Here is a 22,617-nt window from a genome sequence, read left to right on the forward strand (position 1 = left end):
ATGAGTAACGTTGAGTAGATCTACATTAACACATAAAGATAAAACGCATATTAACATTCCATTGCTCTTGCAGTTTGGGACAGCTGCTAACTTCAGTCATATTCTCTCTTTAGACTATGACGTTTGTGCAGATGCTCCTTGTGAACAGCAGTGCACCGACAACTTTGGTCGAGTCTTATGTACGTGCTATCCTGGTTATCGGTATGACCGTGAAAGACACAGGAACCGAGAAAAACCCTATTGCTTAGGTGGGTGCAAAGAACTGCAGTTGAAATACATAATAGAACTAACAGCCCTTCGTTTTATAATAATGTAACTGTTCAAAATGCTGTTTTCGTGCCTCTCCATACACGTGAGTGTGAATTTCTTAACTTTATACATTTCTGAGTAGGGACAGTTGTTCTATCAAAAGATACAGTGAGGCAACTATTGCAGATATGTCTGGAAACTCTTTCTGAAGATCCTGTGTTGTAGGACAGCGTGCTGTGGATTGTGTTCTGCATTCTGTAAATAAATCTGCTACCTCTGGTGCATAAAGTAGGTGTCAAACTCTGAAGCCCGGGGTTTGCCATACCAGGGTGGGACGGAGCACCAGTGATGGGGGGGGGTGTAGGAGGGGCTGCAGCAGCATGCCAACAACCGCTAAGGATCAGCTGATCAGCGGAGGGTGAGCCGGGGATCAGCTGTGCAGCAGGGAGGCTGCCCGGTCTGCGCGATTGCAAAGCCCTGAAACACCTCAGGCCTATTTTGTGCCCTGCCGTGGTTTGCCGTCGGCATGGAAGTTGGCTAAACCATTTAGCCTCCAAGCATCTCCTGGTCACATGATGGAGTGGGCCTGCCTGTTTCACATCGTGGCACCTCTGTAGCACCTGTGGCCTCAGGGAATGGGGCACATACAATTTACTGCCTTTCCATACCAACCCATCCCGGTAGGTGAGCAAGGTCCGGTGTGCCAGGAACCAAGGGTCATAACATCAAAAAGATTTTTTTAAAAAAATCCAGGTGACAGTCTAGCTCAGTTCTGTTTGTGGAATTGGAGAAACGCCATCTCTCTTTTTTCTATTATATGCTATTTTGTCCTTTGGCCTTTCAATAAGAACATCCTGAGCTCTCGCTCTTCTTGATATCTTGTTTATTAGGTGAAAACTCAGTACAATTTCTCATTGCATATTTGTTTTCAGTTGAAAATAAAAGGCTTGTGTCAGGAACATGATTACTTTTGGAATTTCCTGTTCTTTTCCAAATGTTCTGGCATTTCAGATTGCGGTTTCACAAATATACATGCAAAATTGTGCAAGAATTCCTTTTTGTTTTCTGCCCACTGAGGTTGCAGTACTGTGCATTCGAAAGCACCTCTTTTCTATCGTTTTCCAAAAAAAATTAACATTCCTATTATGTATTACAGTTTTACCTAACTTGATAACCTTCAGATGTGTTCAATGACAATATGGTTGCCCAGGTCAAGAAACAGACACTGCAGGGATTCCAGGAATGTTACTTTATTGTTGAAGAGTAGAGTAATAGAATCTTAAAAGCATAGCCAAGTTTCCCTCTCTCCCATCGTATATTAAATAAAATCAAGTTGAGGTTATTTTGAATTGCTTTATCATGCTTCTTTCAATGCCTTTATTGTGAATTGCTTTTCCAAGTCCCTTCTAAATCACTTTCTCCTTCCTTCCTCCCTTCCAAAATGCCTTCCCCAAGATCAGTTACAGAATAGAATAGAATAGAACAGAACAGAACAGAACAGAACAGAACAGAACAGAATAGAATAGAATAGACAAGAGTTGGAAGGGACCTTGGAGGTCTTCTAGTCCAACCTCCTGCTTAGTCAGGAAACCCTACACCACTTCAGACAAATGGTTATCCAACATCTTCTTAAAAACTTCCAGTGTTGGAGCATTCACAACTTCTGGACTCTGGAGGCAAGTTGTTCCACTGATTATTTGGTTATTTTAGTATTTGGGCTAATTTAATCAATTTTTTAAGGGTTGTTTTAATTAGTGTGTATATTTGTATTTTACCTGCCTGTTCACAGCCCTGAGTCCTTCGGGAGAAGGGCGGTATACAAATTAAAATATTATTATTGTTGTTGTTGTTGTTGTTGTTGTTGTTGTTGTTGTTGTTGTTGTTGTTATTATTATTATTATTATTATTATTATTATTATTATTATTATTATTATTATTATTATTATTATTAACTGTTCTAACTGTCAGGAAATTTCTCCTTAGTTCTAGGTTGCTTCTCTCCTTGATTAGTTTCCACCCATTGCTTCTTGTCCTGCCTTCAGGGGCTTTGGAGAATAGCTTGACTCCCTCTTCTTTGGGCAGCTTCTGAGAAATTGGAAGAGTGCTATCATGTCTCCCCTGGTCCTTCTTTTCATTAAACTAGACATACCCAGTTCCTGCAACCGTTCGTCATATGTTTTAGTCTCCAGTCCCTTAATCATCTTTGTTGCTCTTCTCTGCACTCTTTCCAGAGTCTCCACATCTTTTTTACATCGTGGCAACCAAAATTGAATGCAGTATTCCAAGTGTGGCCTTACCAAGGCATTATAAAGTGGTATTAACACTTCATGAGATCTTGATTCTATCCCTCTGCTTATGCAGCCTAGAACTGTGTTGGCTTTTTTGGCAGCTGCTGCACACTGCTGGCTTGTATTTAAATGATTGTCCATTAGGAGATCTCTCTTATAGTTATTACTATTGAGCAAGGTACCACATATACTGTACTTGTGCATTTTGTTTTTCTTGCCTAAATACAGAACCTTTCTTTTTTTCACCTTTGAATTTCATTTTGTTAGATAGCACCCAATGTTCAAGTCTATCAAGATCTTTCTGTATCTTGAGCCTATCTTTTGGAGTGGTGGCTATTCCTGCCAGTTTGGTGTTATCTGCAAATTCTTTTATAGGATATTGGAAGGACACCTGATTTGATAATGTGTAGTGGAAAATAACCCAGAACTTTCCTATGCAGAACATATGTCTTCTCTCCTGAGCTACAGTTCCTCTCCAAATTCAGTACAACGAACACAAAGTTATATGTATGTTATATTTACTTTTGATCATTTCATTTCCTCAGTGCTTACATATGTTTCCTTTCAGATGTTGATGAATGTACCACAAGCACTGAGCCTCTCTGCCCTCACATCTGTGTAAATACTCTTGGTAGCTATCGGTGTGACTGTCACGAAGGATACATACGTGAGGATGATGGGAAAATATGCACCAAAGGAGATAAAGGTATTATATCAAGTCATCTAAATTACACTAGGCCAGTTCTTTGCAGACATAAAGGTTGTTCAGGTAAATTTCATGTAAGCTTCAGACCAATTGACCATGCTCCAAATAATGTTTTATTAAGATTATTCTTAATATTCTTCACCAACATGACCATGCAAAGGATGTTGGGAGAAGTAGTTCAGTAAGTCTTATAAGTCTACAATTCTGTACCCTTGTTCTTGAGGGATTCACTATAAAGTAACACAACTTGCCTTCCACAACTTGATTTTCTCCAGATGTGCTGGACTTAAATTCTGTTAATCAATGGTCATCATGAGTCATCCCTAGCTACCATGGATTATAGGAACAGAAGATACATCTGGAGGACATCCAGTTAGGAAAGTATAGACAAACACTACCTGGCAACAAAGAGCGATTTTAAAAAAACACTTTAATTCTGCTGCCATCTAGTATTTATCTTTTTTTTTTCATGTCAAGTATTGTAGTCCTTTCAACACTTTACTTAGCAAGTCACATGATCAAAGAGAAACAAATTATAATTGAAATTTTGGAGATGAACGTTTGACAGTCCAAAGTCTCATACTGCAATTTTTCAGTTCTCAAAATTGCTGATTATTTTCATTGCAAAGCTATAATTCACACTCTCTTTGCTATTCCTTCTATGGTACAAACCTTTCATTAAAGTAGAGAAAATAACGCACAATTTAAAAAACATAAATCATGTGAATATGCAGGTAATATTGGCCCATATAAAGTCCAAGTAGGGGGCCTTTGTCATTCAGCATTCTTCATTCTTGCTGGTTGCAATTTAGATGTTATAATCATTTTAACTATGCTGACTAGGACCTCTACAAGCAAAGAACGCTGTCCTGCCATTGAACTATTACCCTCTAATTTGTTTACCTATTAAATTTTACTCTGATTCTGCTAATCATAATAAAGAGCAAATACTACAATCGGGTGAAATCCAGCAGGTTCTGACAGGCTTTGGAGAACCGGTAGCAGAATTTTGAGTAGTTCGGAGAACCGGCAAATTCCATCTCTGGCTGGCCCCAGTGGGGTGGGAATGGAGATCTTGCAATATCCTTTCCACAGGAGTGGAAAGGGAATGGGGATTTTGCAGTATCCTTCCCCTGGAGTGGGGTGGGAATGGAAATTTTGCAGTATCCTTCCTCTGCCACGCCCACTAAGCCATGCCCACCAAGCTATGCCACGCCCACAGAACCGGTAGTAAAAAAAATTGGATTTCACAACTGACTACAACGAATAAAGAATCCTGTTGCTCTGCTTAAATCCTCTGATGATAAGGATTCATTGTTTGATGGCTAGGTCTCTACCTCACCCCTCCCAGTTGGGGGAGCAATCAAGGTGGCCAAGAAAACAATATTAAAACACCATAAAAACACAGGTGAAAATATAACAATAAGAGGCGTTAAATAATTAAAGATCTATCAAAAGTGGTGTGTTTTTGCATATTTATTTTATTCATCGTATTTGTGTAGTTGCCTATCTCACAAAAGATATCTGAGGTGGTGAGCAATGCAGCTTAAAGCCTTTTATCCTGTACCTAAAAGTCAACATGGCTTAGGAATTCTGACTGCTGAAGTCCACTTGTCATAAAACTGCCAAGCTTGAAACCCAACTTTCTTTTAGTATGGAAATAATAACATTAAAGCCACCTCTCTTTAATTTTAAACAAACAACACCGGTCTATAAAATATCTTAAAATGCTAATAACATACTAAAAAACCAGTATTCACAAAGTATTCTTCATTTCATCTGAGACATAGTAAATTGCCAACCAAAGAGAATATTTGTAGTTCAGGGTTAAACTGAGGGATCCTTGACGCTCCAAGCTCAGAATGCATCAAGGACCCCATTTAGTAAATCATCAAATGTAAATAAACTTATATTTTAAAAGCTACAATATTTCTCAAGTCAAGTCCAGTCTAATCTTCAAGCACCAAAGGAAGACCAAGTAGTTTAAGGAGTAGCATGATGGCTAAATATCATTACCAATGAAACAAAAAGAAGGACAAATTCTCAAAAAAGTTACAGGGAGACAAATCAGGTCCAAAGCTGTAAGCAGCTGAACAAGTCAGCATAACCTACAGCGAGGGGCAGTGATCTGTTTGAGGCTCTGCTTCAAAACTGAAACATCTCCGGCATTTTTGTTCTCACCTCACCTTGAAGGAAAGACTTGAAGTACCACCCTGCTGAAATTCCTGTAGTTTTCAGCACAGTACATCTTTTCATCCTTAATGGAATTTATTTGGATAGGGAAAAAAAATGGTTGAAGAAAGTGGACAAGGAACCGTTCCAAACTCGATTGCAGAAAATATGACTTCAGCAACAGAGTTGTTAATTCCTGGAGTGCACTACCGGATTCTGTGGTCTCTTCCCAAAATCCCCAAAGCTTTAACCAAAAACTATCTACTGTTGACCTCACCCCATTCCTAAGAGGTCTGTAAGGGACGTGCATAAGAGCACCAGCGTGCCTACCGTTCCTGTCCTAATGTTCCCTTTGATTGTATCCAATTCGTATGGTTATTTCATGCGTAGACTTATATATATTATTTAATATGTACTCGACAAAATAAATAAATAAAATAAAATAATAAATAAACATCATCTGGATTTTCTATGAGCTGAGGTAGTTTGGTCATTAAAACTTCACGTAGAAGCACTTCAGGGTTAGAAACCAAGAATAAGCTGAGGCAGCACACATGGAATAAACTGAATAAAACAAAACAATAAATTATTAATTGTTTGTAGCTGGAATTTCAGACCAGCACATGGTTAGTATAAAAATATAGTTCCCTCCAGTTGATCATTATTGTTTGGAACACTCTACTTTGAGTACCACCTAGTGGTAGATCTAAGTATCTACCTTTTAGAACACTATAAACAATTTGCATTATTGATAACCTATTAAGAACATCTACCTATTGCAATCTTACTCCATCCAGGAAGAACTTAACAATAAATTCATGTTTATAGAATTAAGGCTGTTTGCCTCTCTTGGGCTTCAGAAATATTTTCAACTTTTGCAGAGCAAGAAACCACATCTTTGTGACATGAGGAATCTTCTCCCATATTACCCAGACAATAAAGCACAGCTAATCATCAAATGAAGGCACAGTGTAACTAATACAAGACAGATGACATATTTAATCACCTCCCATGAACAAGAATGCATTACAAACTACTTTCTGGCAGCAACTGCCAAAATAAATGAGACAAGATTTAGGTTTCAAGGCTTAGGATGTGTAATTTATTGCCCTTCACCAAACAGAATTCACTTAGCAGCCTCAGCAACCTGATTCATCAGCTTCCTAACTAGAATGGAGGTACAAGTTGACATCAAAGGATGCAACTTCTTATGATAGCACACAAATTTCCACGGGCACCCTTGGGAGAGACCAGAAGGACTGATGATGAAGTACATGTGATATCATCACTGTGCAAATACCGGTATTATGATTTATTTAATTTAAATCAGAGGTTGGGATGCAAATGTGCAATGGTGGTATTTTCATAGTTAGTCACTATGAACATATCTTTTGGGTGTCTTCACATTTTGCTATGTACAGCACTACAAATAGTATTTACCCATTAAGTCATTTAGTTTGACTTACTACAGTATATTTACTGTATCATCCAAACCAAGCCACAGATAAGATTGTGGATAAAACAACATAACTAACAACCTGTGATTCTTTTTTGCTATTAAGTCTTCCTAACTCCACACTAGCATGTCATACAAATTCAAACTAATGGTTAACATATAGCAAAACACCCAATATTCCCTGAAGAAAAGAATATGGCATGCTAAAGTGGAACCATTAAATAGAAATATTTCCACAGTAAGATCTGTTCTGTTCTGGTCTGGTCTAGTCTATTCTCTGAGCAGAAACTTTGCTTTCAGGAAAAGAAAAGAAAACAACTTTGCCGATCTATAATATCATCTTTTATATTGTCGGAATAATAATTGTAGTTATCACATTAGAGAAGACATATCTTAAAAGTTAAAAAGCTACTCTATAATTCAGTTTGCTTTTTTTCCACTCTTCTATAAAGTGTGCTGTAGAATTAAGTACCCCTAAAAATCTCAGTGCTCAGTTTTCTGCAAATTATCATTATGCATGGAAGTTTAGAAACAGGTTAGTTGTGTTGGTCAATAGCTTATCTCTCTAGGAAAACATTTTGGAGAGGACAATGAATACCTGTAATCCTACAGTCCTGGCTCTTCAACTGGTACCTTCTAAATGTGCTGGGCTTATAGCAATAGCACTTAAACTTATATACTGCTCCATAGTGCTTTATACAGCACTCTCCTGAGTGTTTAAAGTGTCAGCATATTGCCCCCTACAGTCTGGGTCCTTGTTTTACTGATCTCAGAAGGATGGAAGGTTGAGTCAACTTTGAGTCAGTGAGAATTGAACTGCTGGCAGTGAGCAGTGAATTAGCCTGCAATACTGCATTCTCACCACTGTGCCATCACAGCTCATTATAACTTCCAGATTCCCATGTTTTTACACTTAGTCAGGATTAAGATGCCATTAACTCAACATTATTGGAGAGAACAGCTGGCCTGAAATTGATCGAAGGATCTATCTGCATCTTTTATTGAGCCTATATAGGAAGGCTGCATATTTTCCATTACTGCATTCACAAACTGTTATTTTAAATACCTTGATCATGGAGCCAGAACTCAACATCTGTAAGATGTCAGCTTTTATCTTTTGTTAAAAAAAATCAAGTTTCTAATCCTTTCAATTTAAGGAAACTGACTTTAAAGCATAAAAGCAATTCTGAGTTGGAAAAGGTAAGAAGTGAAGCAAGAGTTCAAACCATCTGAGATAAGTTTTCCTTTTCCCTTCTACCCTGTCATGATTTTTTAAAAACAAAATATGCAAATGGCTTGTTCATTTAGAGGGTTTATAGTCACTTTTTTTTGCCACTGGATGCAAAATAAGCAGATGTTGTCAATAGTTATAATTCACATGTGACCCAATTCCATCAGCAATTCGTCTGTATTTCTTTTTAATAGTTAATGCATCATACATTTCTACTTTATATTGTTATATAGTTGTTACAGTAGAATGCATCCAAATAGATACCAACATTAATTAGCACAATTGCTGAAGATGCATAAGTACTGGGAGGCAGGGGTGGGCCTCAAAAATTTTAGCAAGGGGTTGTTGAGTGGGCGTGGCCTAATTGGCCTTCTGCACCATGATGGGGGGGGTTTGCCCTCCCCAGACTCTGGAGGCCCTCTGGGCCTGTTTCTGGCCTTGCCAAACTTCCAGTAGGCCCGTTTTTCACCCTCCCTGAGCCTCTGTGTACTCCTGGGAGGGGCGGGGTGGGTTGGGCCAGCCAGGAGTGGGATTTGGGGGTTCTGCGAACTAGAATTTTAGCTAGAGTTTCTCTCGAACCCCTGCGAACCCCCAGCAGCCCATCCCTGCTGGGGGGATGGGACAGAGCAAAAACTTGTTCTTTTAGGACAAAAAGTTTTATTTTTATCTAGTTTGGTAACATTGCCATGTAAAAGTTATTAAGAAAAGCTGATGATATATCAAATTCAGATATTTTGAAAAAAAAAGTTAAAATTTTTTATATCAGTCTATAGGAAAACCATGAAGCTTTGATATTTTACCATTTTTCATACTTTCAATATGAATTTATTCATACTGGAAAGAGTCAGGAAGTAGACTTGATTTTTTCTTGCTTCTCCAAATAGAAAGAAAAAGCTTTAATTCATTTTCTATTGAATCTTTATTTATTTATTTTTTTGTGAAGCTTGTGAAATCTTAAAAATAATTTTCTGGGCATGATAATAATAATAATAATAATATTTTAATTTGTATACCGCCCTTCTCCCGAAGGACTCAGGGCGGTTTACAGCCAGAATAAAAATAAAGCAATACATACAATATTAAAAACAAACATTAAAAAACTTACTAAATTTGGCCTAATATTAAAATACAAGTAACACTAAAAATTAATATAAAATTAAAACCCCATAAAATCAGCTAAAAATTGAAATTAAAATTCAAGCCAGTCCAGCAAGACGAAACAAATAAGTCTTAAGTTTGCGGCGACACAGTTGTGCCAAATCATTTAAACAAAATTGTAAATAGCACAATTGCTGAAGATGCATCAGTTATGGGGGGAGTGAGCAGAACAAAAATGTCTCTTAGGACAGAAAATGCTTATCTATTTTTTTTCCACATTAGAAAGGACTTGATACATATTGATAATTATTAATAATCACATTGATAATTGAGCGAGTCCAGAGATATTTCACGAGAAGAGTCCTCCACTCCTCTGCTCGCAGTAGAATACCTTATACCACCAGGCTTGAAATTTTGGGCTTAGACAACTTAGAACTTTGCTGTCTTCAGTCTGACCTAAGTGTAGTACATAAAATAATCTGCTACAATGTCCTACCTGTCAATGACTACTTCAGCTTCAACCGCAACAATACACGAACACACAATAGAGACAAACTGATGGTAAACCTCTCCAAACTCAATTACAGAAAATATGACTTCAGTAACAGAGTGGTCAATGCCTGGAATGCATTACCTGACTCTGTGGTTTCTTCCCCAAACCCCCAAAACTTTAACCTTAGACTGTCTACTGTTGACCTCACCCCATTCCTAAGAGGTCTTTCAGGGGCATGCATAAGCGTACCAGTGTGCCTACCGTCCCTGTCCTAATGTCCCCTTTTATTTGTATCTATTTCATGTATTCATAATCATGTTTATACTTATATCTGTTATCTTATACATGCTTGACTAAATAAATAAATAACGTCAGAGTGATTGTAGAATTCCCTTTTTTACTCTCAACCATTGCCCTGTATCTCTACTCCAGGAGTCTCATTTGCACATTAGTGACAATAAGGTTTGCATTTGTGCAAACTTCAGGCCATTCTCTTTGCACAGGTTACTGTGTCACAGTTTATGGGGTCTGAAATTTGCCCTCTTAATGGGAGCTGATAAATCACTGTGGGTCTTTTACATTTTACATTTTTACAATAAAGACTTAGATAAAAGTGGAGTAGTACACCCTTCCCCCCCCCTTCCCCCCCCCTTCTCTTAAGATATAAAAGAAGTTTTCTAAGAGGCATTGAGAGCTGCTAACTGGAAACAGCTGCTGCTAAGACTTTTTTTGCAGCTCTCCAGGCATTTGTGAGGATTCACAGGAAAAGCTGTTAAAACAGAGGGCACCTCTTCTTCTCACGGAGTGATCAAGAAGGAACTTTTTAAAAAGTACCTCGGTGCACAGCTTCCTTTGGCATCTTCCTGCCTCTTCCTAGTCTCATCTCTATTCAGAAAAGAAGAAAAAGGTTGTACTGAAATACCGGGCCTTGCTTCTCCTTCCCTCCCACTTTCTTTCTTTCTTTCTTTCTTTCTTTCTTTCTTTCTTTCTTTCTTTCTTTCTTTTTCTTTTAAAGCAGGCTTTTCGGAGAAGGTGGACAATGTGGTGAAACCAGGGGCTTGTTGTGCCTCCTGCCGAGAATTCCACCAGATCAAACAGACGGTATTGCAACTGAAACAAAAGGTACATTTATGAAATACATCCCTTCTGCCACAAATGTTGAAATCTCAGGGGTTGAATAAGGGGAAAAATTGGCAGGTGAATTTAATTGCTTGAATAGGATTCAGTATGTTTTTTTGGAGATACATCATCCATTTTAGAATAGAATAGAATAGAATAGAACAGAACAGAACAGAACAGAACAGAACAGAGTTGGAAGGGACCTTGGAGGTCTTCTAGTCCAACCCCCTGCTCAGGCAGGAAACCTTATACCATTTCAGACAAATGGTTGTCCAACATCTTCCAGTGTTGGAGCATCCACAATTTCTGGAGGCAAGCTATTCCACTGGTTAATTGTTCTAACTGTCTCATCCATTGCCATTTCACTTGACGTTTTTCTAAAACAGGGGTCACCAAACCCAGCAATTTTAAGATTTGTGGACTTCAACAAATTACCCAAAGAGCAAGTCCCATAAGTCTTTAAAGTTGCCAAGTTTGGAGACCCCTGTTCTAAAAGGCAGATGGCCTACTTGATCAGGTTTGGGAGAGAACTACACCGTTTAAAGGAGCTCTTTCATTTGAATGGCTGCTTTTAAAAAGTCACTTAAATGTGTGCTCATACTTCCCACTTTGAAAGGAGCATGTCATGGGGCCCCAGCAGGTCAAACTGATTTGTTATCATTGATTTTTTTTTTTTAATGAGAATGTTTATCATGCTCTCTGAACCATTTCCCATGCTGTTGCAGGGAAAAAGCACAGTGGCCTTATGCAAACATATTTCTGTACCGAAGCTTGGGCCTTTCTCCCATGAAGAAAATCCATATGTGACCTGAAAGATGCAATGAGCTTTTGCTAGGAATGGGCAGAACGGAGAGTTAGTGTTGATCTTCCTTGGACTGAGGCAGCACACTTTCCAGCATCTCCTGATTATAAGCCAGCCATTCTCTCTGAGCCCAATTAATTCACGCAACATTCTTATGGAAACATCAGAGGAATTTCCCACCCTCTAGGTTGCCTGAACTTCCAAAAGGAAAAAATGGGATAAAAATATAAAAATAAATAAGAAAGTATTGACGTTTATCTCATGCAGGGAAATATTATTTTGAACACCATAATATAAGGATGAGCTGAGAGTCTGAAAATTAAAATTCCGAGCATGGCTTTTAACGACAAGTGGCAATGTTAGTCTGGAAAGGTAGACCAGGCAACAAGTACAGGTAGTCCTCAACTTATAACCACAAATGAGCCCTGAATTTCTGTTGTTAAGTGAAACATTTTTAAGTGAGTTTTGCCCCATTTTATGACCTTTCTTGCCACCGTAGTTAAGTGGATCACAGCAGCAGATAAGTTAGTAACATGGTTCTTAAGTGAATCTGGCTTCCCCATTGATTTTGCTTGTCAGAGGATCGCCAAAGGTGATTGATCACGTGACCTTGGGACACAGCAACCGTCGTTAGTATGAACCAGTTGCCACGCCTCTGAATTTTGATCACATGATCACAGGGGCTGCTGCAAAGGCCGCAAGTGTGAAAAAACGGGTCATAAGTCACTTTTTTCAGTGTCATTGTAACTTTGAACTGTTGTAAACTGAGGACTACCTATGCAATCAGGATTACTAGCTCTGTCCTTATAGGAAGATTAAATTAACAGAATCTTTCAAGTCTCATACTTTATTTCTGCTCTCTTGAAAATTAGGGAGGATCCCTTCTGAGAGATGTTTCTGCCAACTTTCAGATCCATATTTCATTTGTCAGACTTTTGTCCAGACCAGGGGTCTCCAACCTTGGCAACTGTAAGCGGACTTCAACTCCCAGAATTCCCCAGCCAGCAAAGCTGCCAAGGTTGGAAACCCCCGGTCTGGACTGTGGCTCTTCCTCCTGTTTGCTAAAGTCATTCCCACATGCCATTATAGGCAAAAAGAGATGGAGTCAGAACGCAAATTGCAGACTCACAAAGAAAGTTTTGAGAGTTTTACCCCTTCGTTTCACTTTTCCCACAAATTCCTAAGATGCTTGTTGTGGGGCATTCTGGGGGAAAACACGACAGGCATAACAGGCCTCACAGGCCTCACAAAATGTGTGAAAGCGGCATTTCAGTGGTGCCTCCAGGACATTATTGGGCGGGAGAGAAAATTTCATCAAATAATCCCTCGGGTGGTAAAATGAAACATTGGCTCAATTAGCGATAAGCTTGTTCTGGTGGTTTATCATAATAACTTGAAGGTTATTATAAATTCCAGTCGTGGAAGGCAGCAATGACCGACAGTTATAAATTGGACCATTTTTTTTTTTTACCAAAACTAGGATTAGACGTGCTTTCCAAATTGCAATCCGAGTTTACAGTACGTGATGGCAAACTTCAAGCCTCTTGAAGAATATCGTGCATGAATTGATCCTAAATTATCCTCTGGAATTCTCTGCATTGGTTGGGATTTGGGGCAGCCACGCCAGAAAAGCTTTCCTGGACGTAGACATTTTTCAGAAAATTCTGGTTTAATCTTCTACTCTATCCCCTTGACAGAATTGCAAAACTAGTCTGAATGCTTTTGCCAAACGAAATAAATCACAGACAGTCTAGGCATACAAACAGTCCCATGTGTGCAAATACTCTGTATGCATATGTGCTTACTCAGATACAAGCAAGTATGCATTTAATTAGAAGAAAGTCCTAGACTGGACCTAGCCAGTCCATCTCCACGCCAAGTTGGCAATTATTTCTGCATGGAACCTCTTCAAAATTACAACATAACATGTAAGTTTCAGCAAGGATTAGAATTCATCTCCGTGACTGTTGCCCCTCTGGATAGGGTTCTGTACAAGTATTTACATTCTTGTGGGGAAAGATTCGTGCATGAAGTAAGGCTGAGGTCATTCTCAACTTGCAATTCCAAGACTGAATCAAGACACTGGAATGGAATAGAAATGAGTTCAGTGTGTGTTAGCATCTGGTGAGGGCAATAAGAAGGCTCCACATCAAAAGCAGACAAGTGTTGAAATCCAGAAGAAATCAGGGGTTCTTCCAGAAAAGAGTGGGAAGTGAGCACTTTGGCAAGTGGGAGAACCAACCCATGTGATCTGGACTTCACAATCAGGTTGCCATAGCAAGCTGGCCTCTTTCATAGAAATATTTAATGCTATCTTAGATACACAATTAAAATACTCCACCTTCCTAGCTGTGAAAGAAACAGTTTTTCTCAATGTACAAAGTCTGATTGCTAGAAGCGAAAACCCTTCTTTGGCTCATCAATAGATCACAGTTCTTGAATGGAGGTTGTTCCAAGAACAACCACGAGTCCTTCATCAAGCAGTTCAGGCCAGTGCAAGCAGGTATCTAACTTCAGATCTCAGTACTCCAGCCCATATCAGCAATGTTAGAGAACTGTGGATGGGGTCTTTCAGAATATTTGCAGGGTATTGGGCTTCTAGTCCTGATTTGAGACTTGGATAATATACCATAGCTATAGATCAGTGGTGGGTTTCAAAAATTTTTTACTACCGGTTCTGTGGGTGTGGCTTGGTGGGTGTGGCTTAGTGGGCATGGCACTCCATTCCTTCCCCACTCCAGAGGAAAGTTACTGCAAAATCCCCATTTCCTCCCAATCAGCTGGGATTTGGGAGACAGCGAATAGATGGGGGTGGGACCAGTTGGTTCTCTGGACTACTCAAAATTTCCGCTACCAGTTCTCCAGAACTGGTCAGAACCTGTTGAAACCCACCTCTGCTCTAGATCCTAACCAACTGCTTGTATACACAGTGTGGGTCTGAGGCAACACCTGAATCAGATTTTGACCTTCATTCTAAATCCTACTTTCTTTTTTCGGCTTGCAGACCCATCAATAAATTTAATTCTTCAGTGTTGACATCAACCCTTTTGTCCTCTTTGCAAACAGTTAGATCCCTGTTCTAACTGTGATCATAAAAGTGCCAGTGTTCTCTAGTTTCGAGGCAAAGTAGTTGTCTAGCTGAGGCATCCCATGTAGCAGAGTTTTCGGGGTGGAAGGTTGGGGGAAGAGCTACACAATGCTAAGCTACAGGGCAGAAATCAAATCTACTCTTCTGACTTTGGTCCTCAGCTGCAATTTGAATTTGAATGTAGTAAATGTAGGGTTAGCATAAGAGTTAGGTTTGTGTTTTTGTGTTGTGTTGGTTTTTTTAATTACATTTACGTGAGGGGCCTGGAGGCTCAATCATATGAAGAACGTTTGCAGGAACTGGGTATGTCTAGTTTGATGAAAAGGAGGACTAGGGGAGACATGATAGCTGTGTTCCAATATCTCAGGGGTTGCCACAAAGAAGAGGGAGTCGGGCTGTTCTCCAAAGCACCTGAGGGTAGAACAAGAAGCAATGGGTAGAAACTAATCAAGGAGAGAAGCAACTTAGAACTAAGGAGAAATTTCCTGACAGTTAGAACATTAATCAGTGGAACAACTTGCCTCCAGAAGTTTTGAATGCTCCAACACTGGAGGTTTTTAAGAAGATGTTGGATCACCATTTGTCTGAAGTGGTGTAGGGTTTCCTGCCTAAGCAGAGGGTTGGACTAAAAGACCTCCAAGGTCCCTTCCAACTCTGTTTATTCTATTCTATTCTTCTATTTTGTAAGTTTGTTGCTAGTAATCCTTATGATTTATATTGACATTGATTGTTCCTGATTGCTTATTTGTACCCTATGATTATCATTAAGTGTTGTATCATTAAGTGTTAAATTGTACCCTATGACTATCATTTGTGTTGTAAATGTTGTACCTTGATGAAGGTATCTTTTCTTTTATGTACACTGAGAGCATATGCACCAAGACAAATTCCTTGTGTGTCCAATCACACTTGGTCAATAAAAAATTCTATTCTATTCTATTCTATTCTATTCTATTCTATTCTATTCTATTCTATTCTATTCTATTCTATTCTATGATAACTTCAAGTCATGCAAGACAGTAAACATGGAGGCTATCTCATTTTATTCAATAAAAGGAGGAAGGCTGGGAAACAGATGGTGCTTCCTATCGCAGCCTGGCATGCTATCCACTCTATCACTTTGAGGCTTCCAAACTTAGAGTTATGGACATGGTAGTTGAGTCCTGCATTGAAGTGAAGAACTTATACAACTGCTTGATGAAGTCAGTCACTCAACTAGATGAAGTTGAATAGACAATGTGGCTTCTAGCCTATGACCCTTCTTTTATTGCAGGTTGCTTGGCTACCAAATAATGCTGTTGACCTTAACAAACCAATCACAGGAGAAAAAGTACTTGCATCCAATGTTTACGTACCTGGCCCTCCTGGACAGCCAGGGGATCGGGGTCCTCCAGGTAAGGCAATAAAATAGTTCCTACATTTAAAAATGTCATAAAAATAAATTTGTATATATTGCATCTGTATCACTCCTCAGACAAGAAACATGGCTCAGGAGCAGACATTAATTTATCTTAAGATATTGTTAGGGTCATTTAGTCAGGCTTGCTCCATCTAATGATTTCCTGATCTTATGAGCTGTCCAAGGTGCTGTAAACTTCACTTCTCTCTCCTAACTGAAAACCATCCACTCCCAAGTTGTGCTATTTTGCATGCTTAGTAAAACTCAAGATTGGGAATGGCAAAGAAATCAGAAACAGACTGGGAATTTTCCATGAAAACCTCAGCCTTGGAAACCTTTTATACTTACATTTTTATTTGAATGTGTTTAAGTGACTATTCAATGATTACATAAATGGTTATATTTTTTTTAATGGATAGCCCACTCCAAATCTGGTATTTTGGAACTGCAACTCCAGTTCATATTGATGTTGTGTGTTTTGTGGTAGAATGTGTAATCTTTTCTTTTGCTAATGAACTAAATTATGGATTGCTGATTCTATAAGAGTCTTGTGTTTATACTTTGTATTACAACAATATTTTATTTCTTTATTAAATTTCTATAATTGCCTGTCTCATATGAAGTGACTTTGAACAGCATGCAACAATCAATACTAAAAGCTGACTTAACACATTAAAATTACAAAAATATAATTCTTCTATTTTTTTGTACTGTACCGTGACAGGTTGATTATGTGCCATCAAATCATTTTCATCTCCCAGTGGTCACATTAGAGAGATTTGCTCAATGACAATCTAGGACAATTTGAACTTGGTTGCTTGTACCCCGAGTAAGAATTCTGGGTTGATTTCTTGGATAATCCATTGGTTTGTTTTCTTGGTTGTCAGAGTATACGCTGGAGTCTTCTCCTGTCCTCTTTTTTAAAATTCAACTTTTGTTTCCATAGAGTGTCACAGGTTGCATAATTCTGATCTTTGCAAATACAGACACATTACACCATTTGAATCATGGTCCAAAGCCTTCATGGCTGCTCTACAAAATGCTAGCCTGCAGTGAATTACACGATTGCTGGTTCCTTTATTGTTGATCCTAAAAGGCAAAAGCTGTTCACCACTTCAATATCTTAATTGTCAGCTGCAAGCAATAGTAATAGCACTTAGACTTACATAGCACTTCATAGTGCTTTACATCCCTCTCTAAGCAGTTTACAGAGCCAGCCTATTGCCGCCAACAATCTGGCTCCTCCATTTTGCTGTCTTTGGAAGGATGGAAGGCTGAGTCAACCTTGAGCCACTGAGGATCAAACTGCCAAACTGCAGGCAGTCGGCAGTCAACAGAATTAGCCTGCAATACTGTATTCTAACCACTGTGCCACCCTAACCCTAACTCTATCTGCACCGCAAGGCTGGTTGTTCTATCTGTTGTCATTAGTTTGGTTGCCTTTATACTTAATATTTTATACTTAATTTTGACTTAACAATTGCAACAACTTACTATGAAAATTCTGGTTGCTATTATGGTCATAAATCGAGGACTAACTGTACTTGCTTTTGGCTGGACAGTGGGGTGAATATACACCCTTGGCATACATTCCCAACATTCTTTGCTCATCCTTCCCAGGAGTAGCCAAGCACCATGATATGCATGGTAGCACAGCAGGACCTGAAGGAGATTGTGACAATTACAGTCGGGGGGAAATTAAATGTGTAATATTTGCAATTATTTAGAAATAAGGCTTTCCATCTGCATTCAGCCAAACTTTGAATATTACACTCACTACATTAATTTTGAACATGGCAACTATTGTCGGTGTCAAAGCAAAAAGCACTCAGTTTGTACTAGTGGGTTTTGATCTGGGAAGCGAGATGTTAACATGGAAGCAATTTTCCTCCAAGTTCATTTTCCACACTGGGAATTCAAAACATCTTTTAAGGGGCCACCTCCCTGCCTTTTTCTTTAGCCTAAAGCAGAGGTCTTCAAACTTGGCAGCTTTAAGACTTGTGGACTTCAACTCCCAGAATTCTCTAGCCAGCTATGCTGTGCCACCCTCTATGCTGGCTGGAGAATTCTGGGAGTTCAAGTTCACAAGTCTTAAAGCTGCCAAGTTTGAAGACCTCTGGTCTAAAGGACGAATTTTCACAGCCAGACTGGCGTTTTGCTTCTATTTACCAATAAGTGAGCATTCTCTGCCTGATGTCTGACAGTATCCTGGACAAGTAATTGCTGCTCAAAATTATGCATTATTTCAATTTCTCTTCTTTTTAATATAAGATTGCATCCTAGACTTCTAATTCATCAAGTTATATAACAGTAATTGAAATACCGTACATCCTGATTTTCTTGGCACTAACAAAAAAAGCTTCCCTTGGCTTTTAAAGCACTTCTGGAATACTTTTAATTGCTGTTGACTCCTTTTTTATTTATTTGCTAGGTTTTTTTTCCCTCCCCCATGGCTGATTTATTTGTAATTTTTTTAAAACCTTGTCAACAGCCTTAAAAACGACTTCCAATTTTTGACTTAGAAAAATCATAAATATCCTTTTTTTAATGCAAAATTGTCCAACGAAGCTACCCGCAACCTTAATTTTACTGCCATGTTTTCATTCCAGGGGTTGCAGGTCCAAAGGGGAGCCCTGGATTTCCTGGTTCCCCTGGTCCTCCCGGGGTGCCAGGCCCTAGAGGAGCCATGGGGCCGATGGGACCATCTCCAGACCTCTCACATATTAAGCAGGGCAGAAGAGGGCCTGTGGTCAGTATGATGTCTCCATTCTTAAGTGTGAATAATAATCTCTCAGTCATATTTGATGCCAAGTTTTTGAGGAATGCAAATTTATCTTCTAGGGTCCTCCAGGTGCACCAGGAAGAGATGGAGCAAAGGTTAGTAGTGTAATTTCTTGTCCTCTTCTTCCTTTTTTCCCCTTTCTTCTTCCTTGTGAGAGTCCTTCTCTTTTATATTATTCATATTCAGTTTTCTTAATTGTGAAAAGGGGAGAAAGTGAATAAAAAAGTAGGCAACTTTGATTCCATCTACTCCCACTTCCAGTGCATTTCTGTTTCTTTGTTGGCTTTCCAATATTTACCTAGTAACCAACTTAGAATTAACTCACATAGACGTTAACCCATAAACTTATTGAAACGTTTCACTGAAATTGCAACTTGAGACATCAAACAAAGTATTTTGATGCAGTAATCATGGTTCATTAATCTATGATTTATCATAGATTGTATCCTGTTGTATATTTTTTGCTGACTTTCAGAAAACCATTAAGAACTTGAATTTTTATGTTTTGCACAACCTACTGTAATTACTATATTTGTCCTGCATTGTTTTGCCTTGAGTCGTTTCAGTTAGGCAGTTCCACAAAAGGAATAAACAAATGTGTAAATAATCGTTTAAGTTTTGAAGGGATGCAACTTGTTGATCTTAATGATTTCAGAATAAATCTTGTAGCTGGGCATGTTATGCTTAGTAATAAATAAAATTAAGAGTGCATAAGTAGTTTAAGTTTTTATTGCCTCGGATCACAACTTTGGTATGCTTAGAATACATCCACTGCAATTAATAGGAAATTAAGTTAGTCACAAATCCCTTTAATTTCAGTGAGTATCTTTTGGATATGAGTGAGTGTGAATCTAACAAATAAATCTTTGTTCTCATGGTACATACTTAGAAAATGCTGCAAGCATTATTTTTGGTAGGTAATCAATTACTAATTTTGCTATAAAATAATTCATTAATCTAGTTAAGATAAGATAAATTAAACTAAAGGCTGCAATCTCATCTACATTTTCCTACATGTTAGTCCCACTGAACTCTGTCTTCTAAATTGATATGCAGAGGATCTTACAGCAGACAGTTTTAAGTGTGAGATTAGCACTGTGTGGAGTTTTCATTTTAGATCAACAAGTACTTGTTCAGTTTCAATCAAGGCCACTTAACCAAAATTATGTTTGTTACAGGGTGAGAGAGGTGCACCAGGAGAAAAGGGCCCACCTGTAAGTATCACATCCAAATCTAATCTCAATACAAATATAATCTGTTCATACATTAGCCAGGGAGTATTGTATTTAAATACCAAATGTTCTTCATTTTAAAGCTGGGGTATCAAACTCGATTTCATTGAGGGCCGCATCAGGGTTGTGTTTGATCTCGGGTGGGCTGGGGTAGGAGTGGCCAGGGTGGGTGTGGCCAGATTGATGTCACTCGTGTCGGGACGCCTGTGGCGGCCCAAGCACTCTGCCAGCAAAAACGGGTTCCCGAGCTCCGTTTTCAGCTGGGATGGCCTTCTGCAATCCTCTGCCAGCAAAAATGGAGCTCAAGTGGGCCGCGCATGACCCTTCTGAGCTTCGTTTTCATGGGCAGAGGCACCGCGGGCCGGTCCTTCGCTGTTTCTGCCGGGGGGCAGATCTAAGCACCCTGCAGGCAGGATCCAGCCTGCGGGCCTTGAATTTGACACCCCTGTTTTAAAGGAATATCCCTCTTATAATATTGTAATAAAGCAGATGTAAAAGGTTGTTTGTTCATTCATTCAATTTATATATCTACCCATCTAACATACATAACTCTGGGTGGCTCACAAAACATAGTAACAAAATATAACTAACCATAAAACCATATTAAAGCCAAATTTAAAAAAAACATAACAACCAATATCCAAAGCATTTACAATCGATACACCCATCCATACATCACAAACAATACAACAATCATGAAGGTGTCACATCACAGCCGGATCCCTAGCATGATGGTAAAACAAAGTTTTTAGTACTTTCTAGAACAGGGGTCTCCAACCTTGGCAACTTTAAGACTTGTGGACTTCAACTCCCAGAATTCCTCAGCCAGCTTTGCTGGCTGAGGAATTCTGGGTTTTGAAGTCCACAAGTCTTAAAGTTGCCAAGGTTGGAGACCTCTGTTCTAGAACACAAGTAAGATTCTGGGCCAATCTAATTAATCTAATGCTCCAAAGATGATGTCACCTTGTGGTTACCTTACCAAATCTTTTTTTTGGAGTGGAAACTCACTTGTTTGAGTAACTAGCAAGATGGAACATTGGTTAGAGTATTTAAATGGGGAAGACAAGGTTGTAGTCCACCCTCTGCTACACAGTCACACAGGATGGCATTGAGCAAATCTCTTTCTTACACTTCAAGAGATTACAGGATAGTTGTTGTGAAAAAAATAGGAGGAGAAAGCTCTATGCTCCTGTACATAAATAATATTTACAATGCTAGTTTATCCACCCCTATGCATTTCATATTTTTAAAGTAATCTTGCTCTTATCCCTTACAACCTTTTGGTCACTGGAAAGGATGAAAGTCTTGATTCATTGTGTTGGTTCTCCATGATTTTGGCTAGTTAGCACTGAGGTTGTTTTATATGTGTCAGCCTCAGGGATGAAATGCTCCCGGTTCGGACCGGATCGCCCGATCTGGTAGCGATGGCGGCAGGTGGTTCAGAGAACCAGTAGCAAAAATCCCTGCCCCCCCACATGCCCAGCTGAGCAGCGCGATCATCAAAGGGTGGTTGTTGTTGTTTTTTTCTTTTAAAGGCATTTTTTCTTTGGCCAAAGGGGTTGTAGAAAAAAATACTTTTAAAAACCTCTGATGATCAGGCAACTCAGCTGGGATTGCCAGAGGAGCCTTTTAAAAGCATTTTTTTCTACAACCTCTTTGGCCAAAGAGATTATAGAAAAAATGCTTTTAAAAGTAAAAAAAAAATAGTTGGCCCTGCCCATTGTCACATTACACCCTGCCACCAAGCCACACCCACAGAACCAGTAGTTACAAATTTTACATTTCACCCCTGGTCAGGCTGTTTATTAGACACTATTAATTCCAAATGAAATACATTATGCCTTTATATCTTCTGTACAAGAAAATTGCTTTTGGTTGGATTTTGTAAAATACCTTCGATTTTATTTCAGAATGCAATAGACTGTCATATACATTAAACTGTGGATTAAGTGCTCCTCAGTTGTGGTTTCTTTGCAAGTGGGAAATGCTTTTAAAATAAAGAACATTTAGAGTTTGAATGTTTCCTGGATAAATGTCAAGAATTTAAAAAAGCAAATGGCTAGCAGGCTCCTATTTAAAAAAATATGAATGAAAATTCAGCATCTTTTTGGGTCACTGAATGGGACACAGGAAGGTTATTATTTCCTTTCTCTTACAGGTAAAAAAAGGGGGGGGTGTTACAAGGGGAAAAAATGTTACAGATAGGATTCTATTGTCTTAATTTCCTATGTACCCATCTTGCAAGAACTTGCAAAGTGCTGAATATGAATTAAATTGCTCTTGGTTAAAGAAACTTTGGATTAACACACTTATTGGAATTATAACAACAGGATTGGGAGGGACCTTGGAGGTCTTCTAGTCCAACTCTCTGCTCAGGAAGAACAGAGTGGTTGATTTGCATTTGCAATTTTTAGCATATGCAATTAGTAGTAAGATTTGCGGATTGAAACAGTGGTCATGTTTTGCAGCCAATATATTGACATGGAGGATAACTGATAGCAT

General features: G+C 38.8%; 1 protein-coding gene across 2 annotated transcripts in view; it reads left to right on the plus strand.

Moving 5' to 3' along the window:
* Positions 1-22,617, plus strand: part of CCBE1 (collagen and calcium binding EGF domains 1) — a 203,781-nt gene that overhangs the window by 175,399 nt on the left and 5,765 nt on the right. Inside the window, exons 4-10 of one of the 2 annotated variants that reach the window (XM_058170365.1) lie at positions 114-248; positions 3,106-3,243; positions 10,712-10,815; positions 15,976-16,096; positions 18,711-18,850; positions 18,943-18,978; positions 20,062-20,097. In XM_058170365.1, the coding sequence (XP_058026348.1) occupies positions 114-248; positions 3,106-3,243; positions 10,712-10,815; positions 15,976-16,096; positions 18,711-18,850; positions 18,943-18,978; positions 20,062-20,097 (710 nt within the window). Of the gene's footprint in view, positions 1-113; positions 249-3,105; positions 3,244-10,708; positions 10,816-15,975; positions 16,097-18,710; positions 18,851-18,942; positions 18,979-20,061; positions 20,098-22,617 lie in introns of both variants that reach the window. The other variant, XM_058170364.1, reaches the window with a different exon arrangement.

The sequence above is a fragment of the Ahaetulla prasina genome, chromosome 2, assembly GCF_028640845.1.
Source record: "Ahaetulla prasina isolate Xishuangbanna chromosome 2, ASM2864084v1, whole genome shotgun sequence".
Lineage (NCBI taxonomy): Eukaryota > Metazoa > Chordata > Lepidosauria > Squamata > Colubridae > Ahaetulla > Ahaetulla prasina.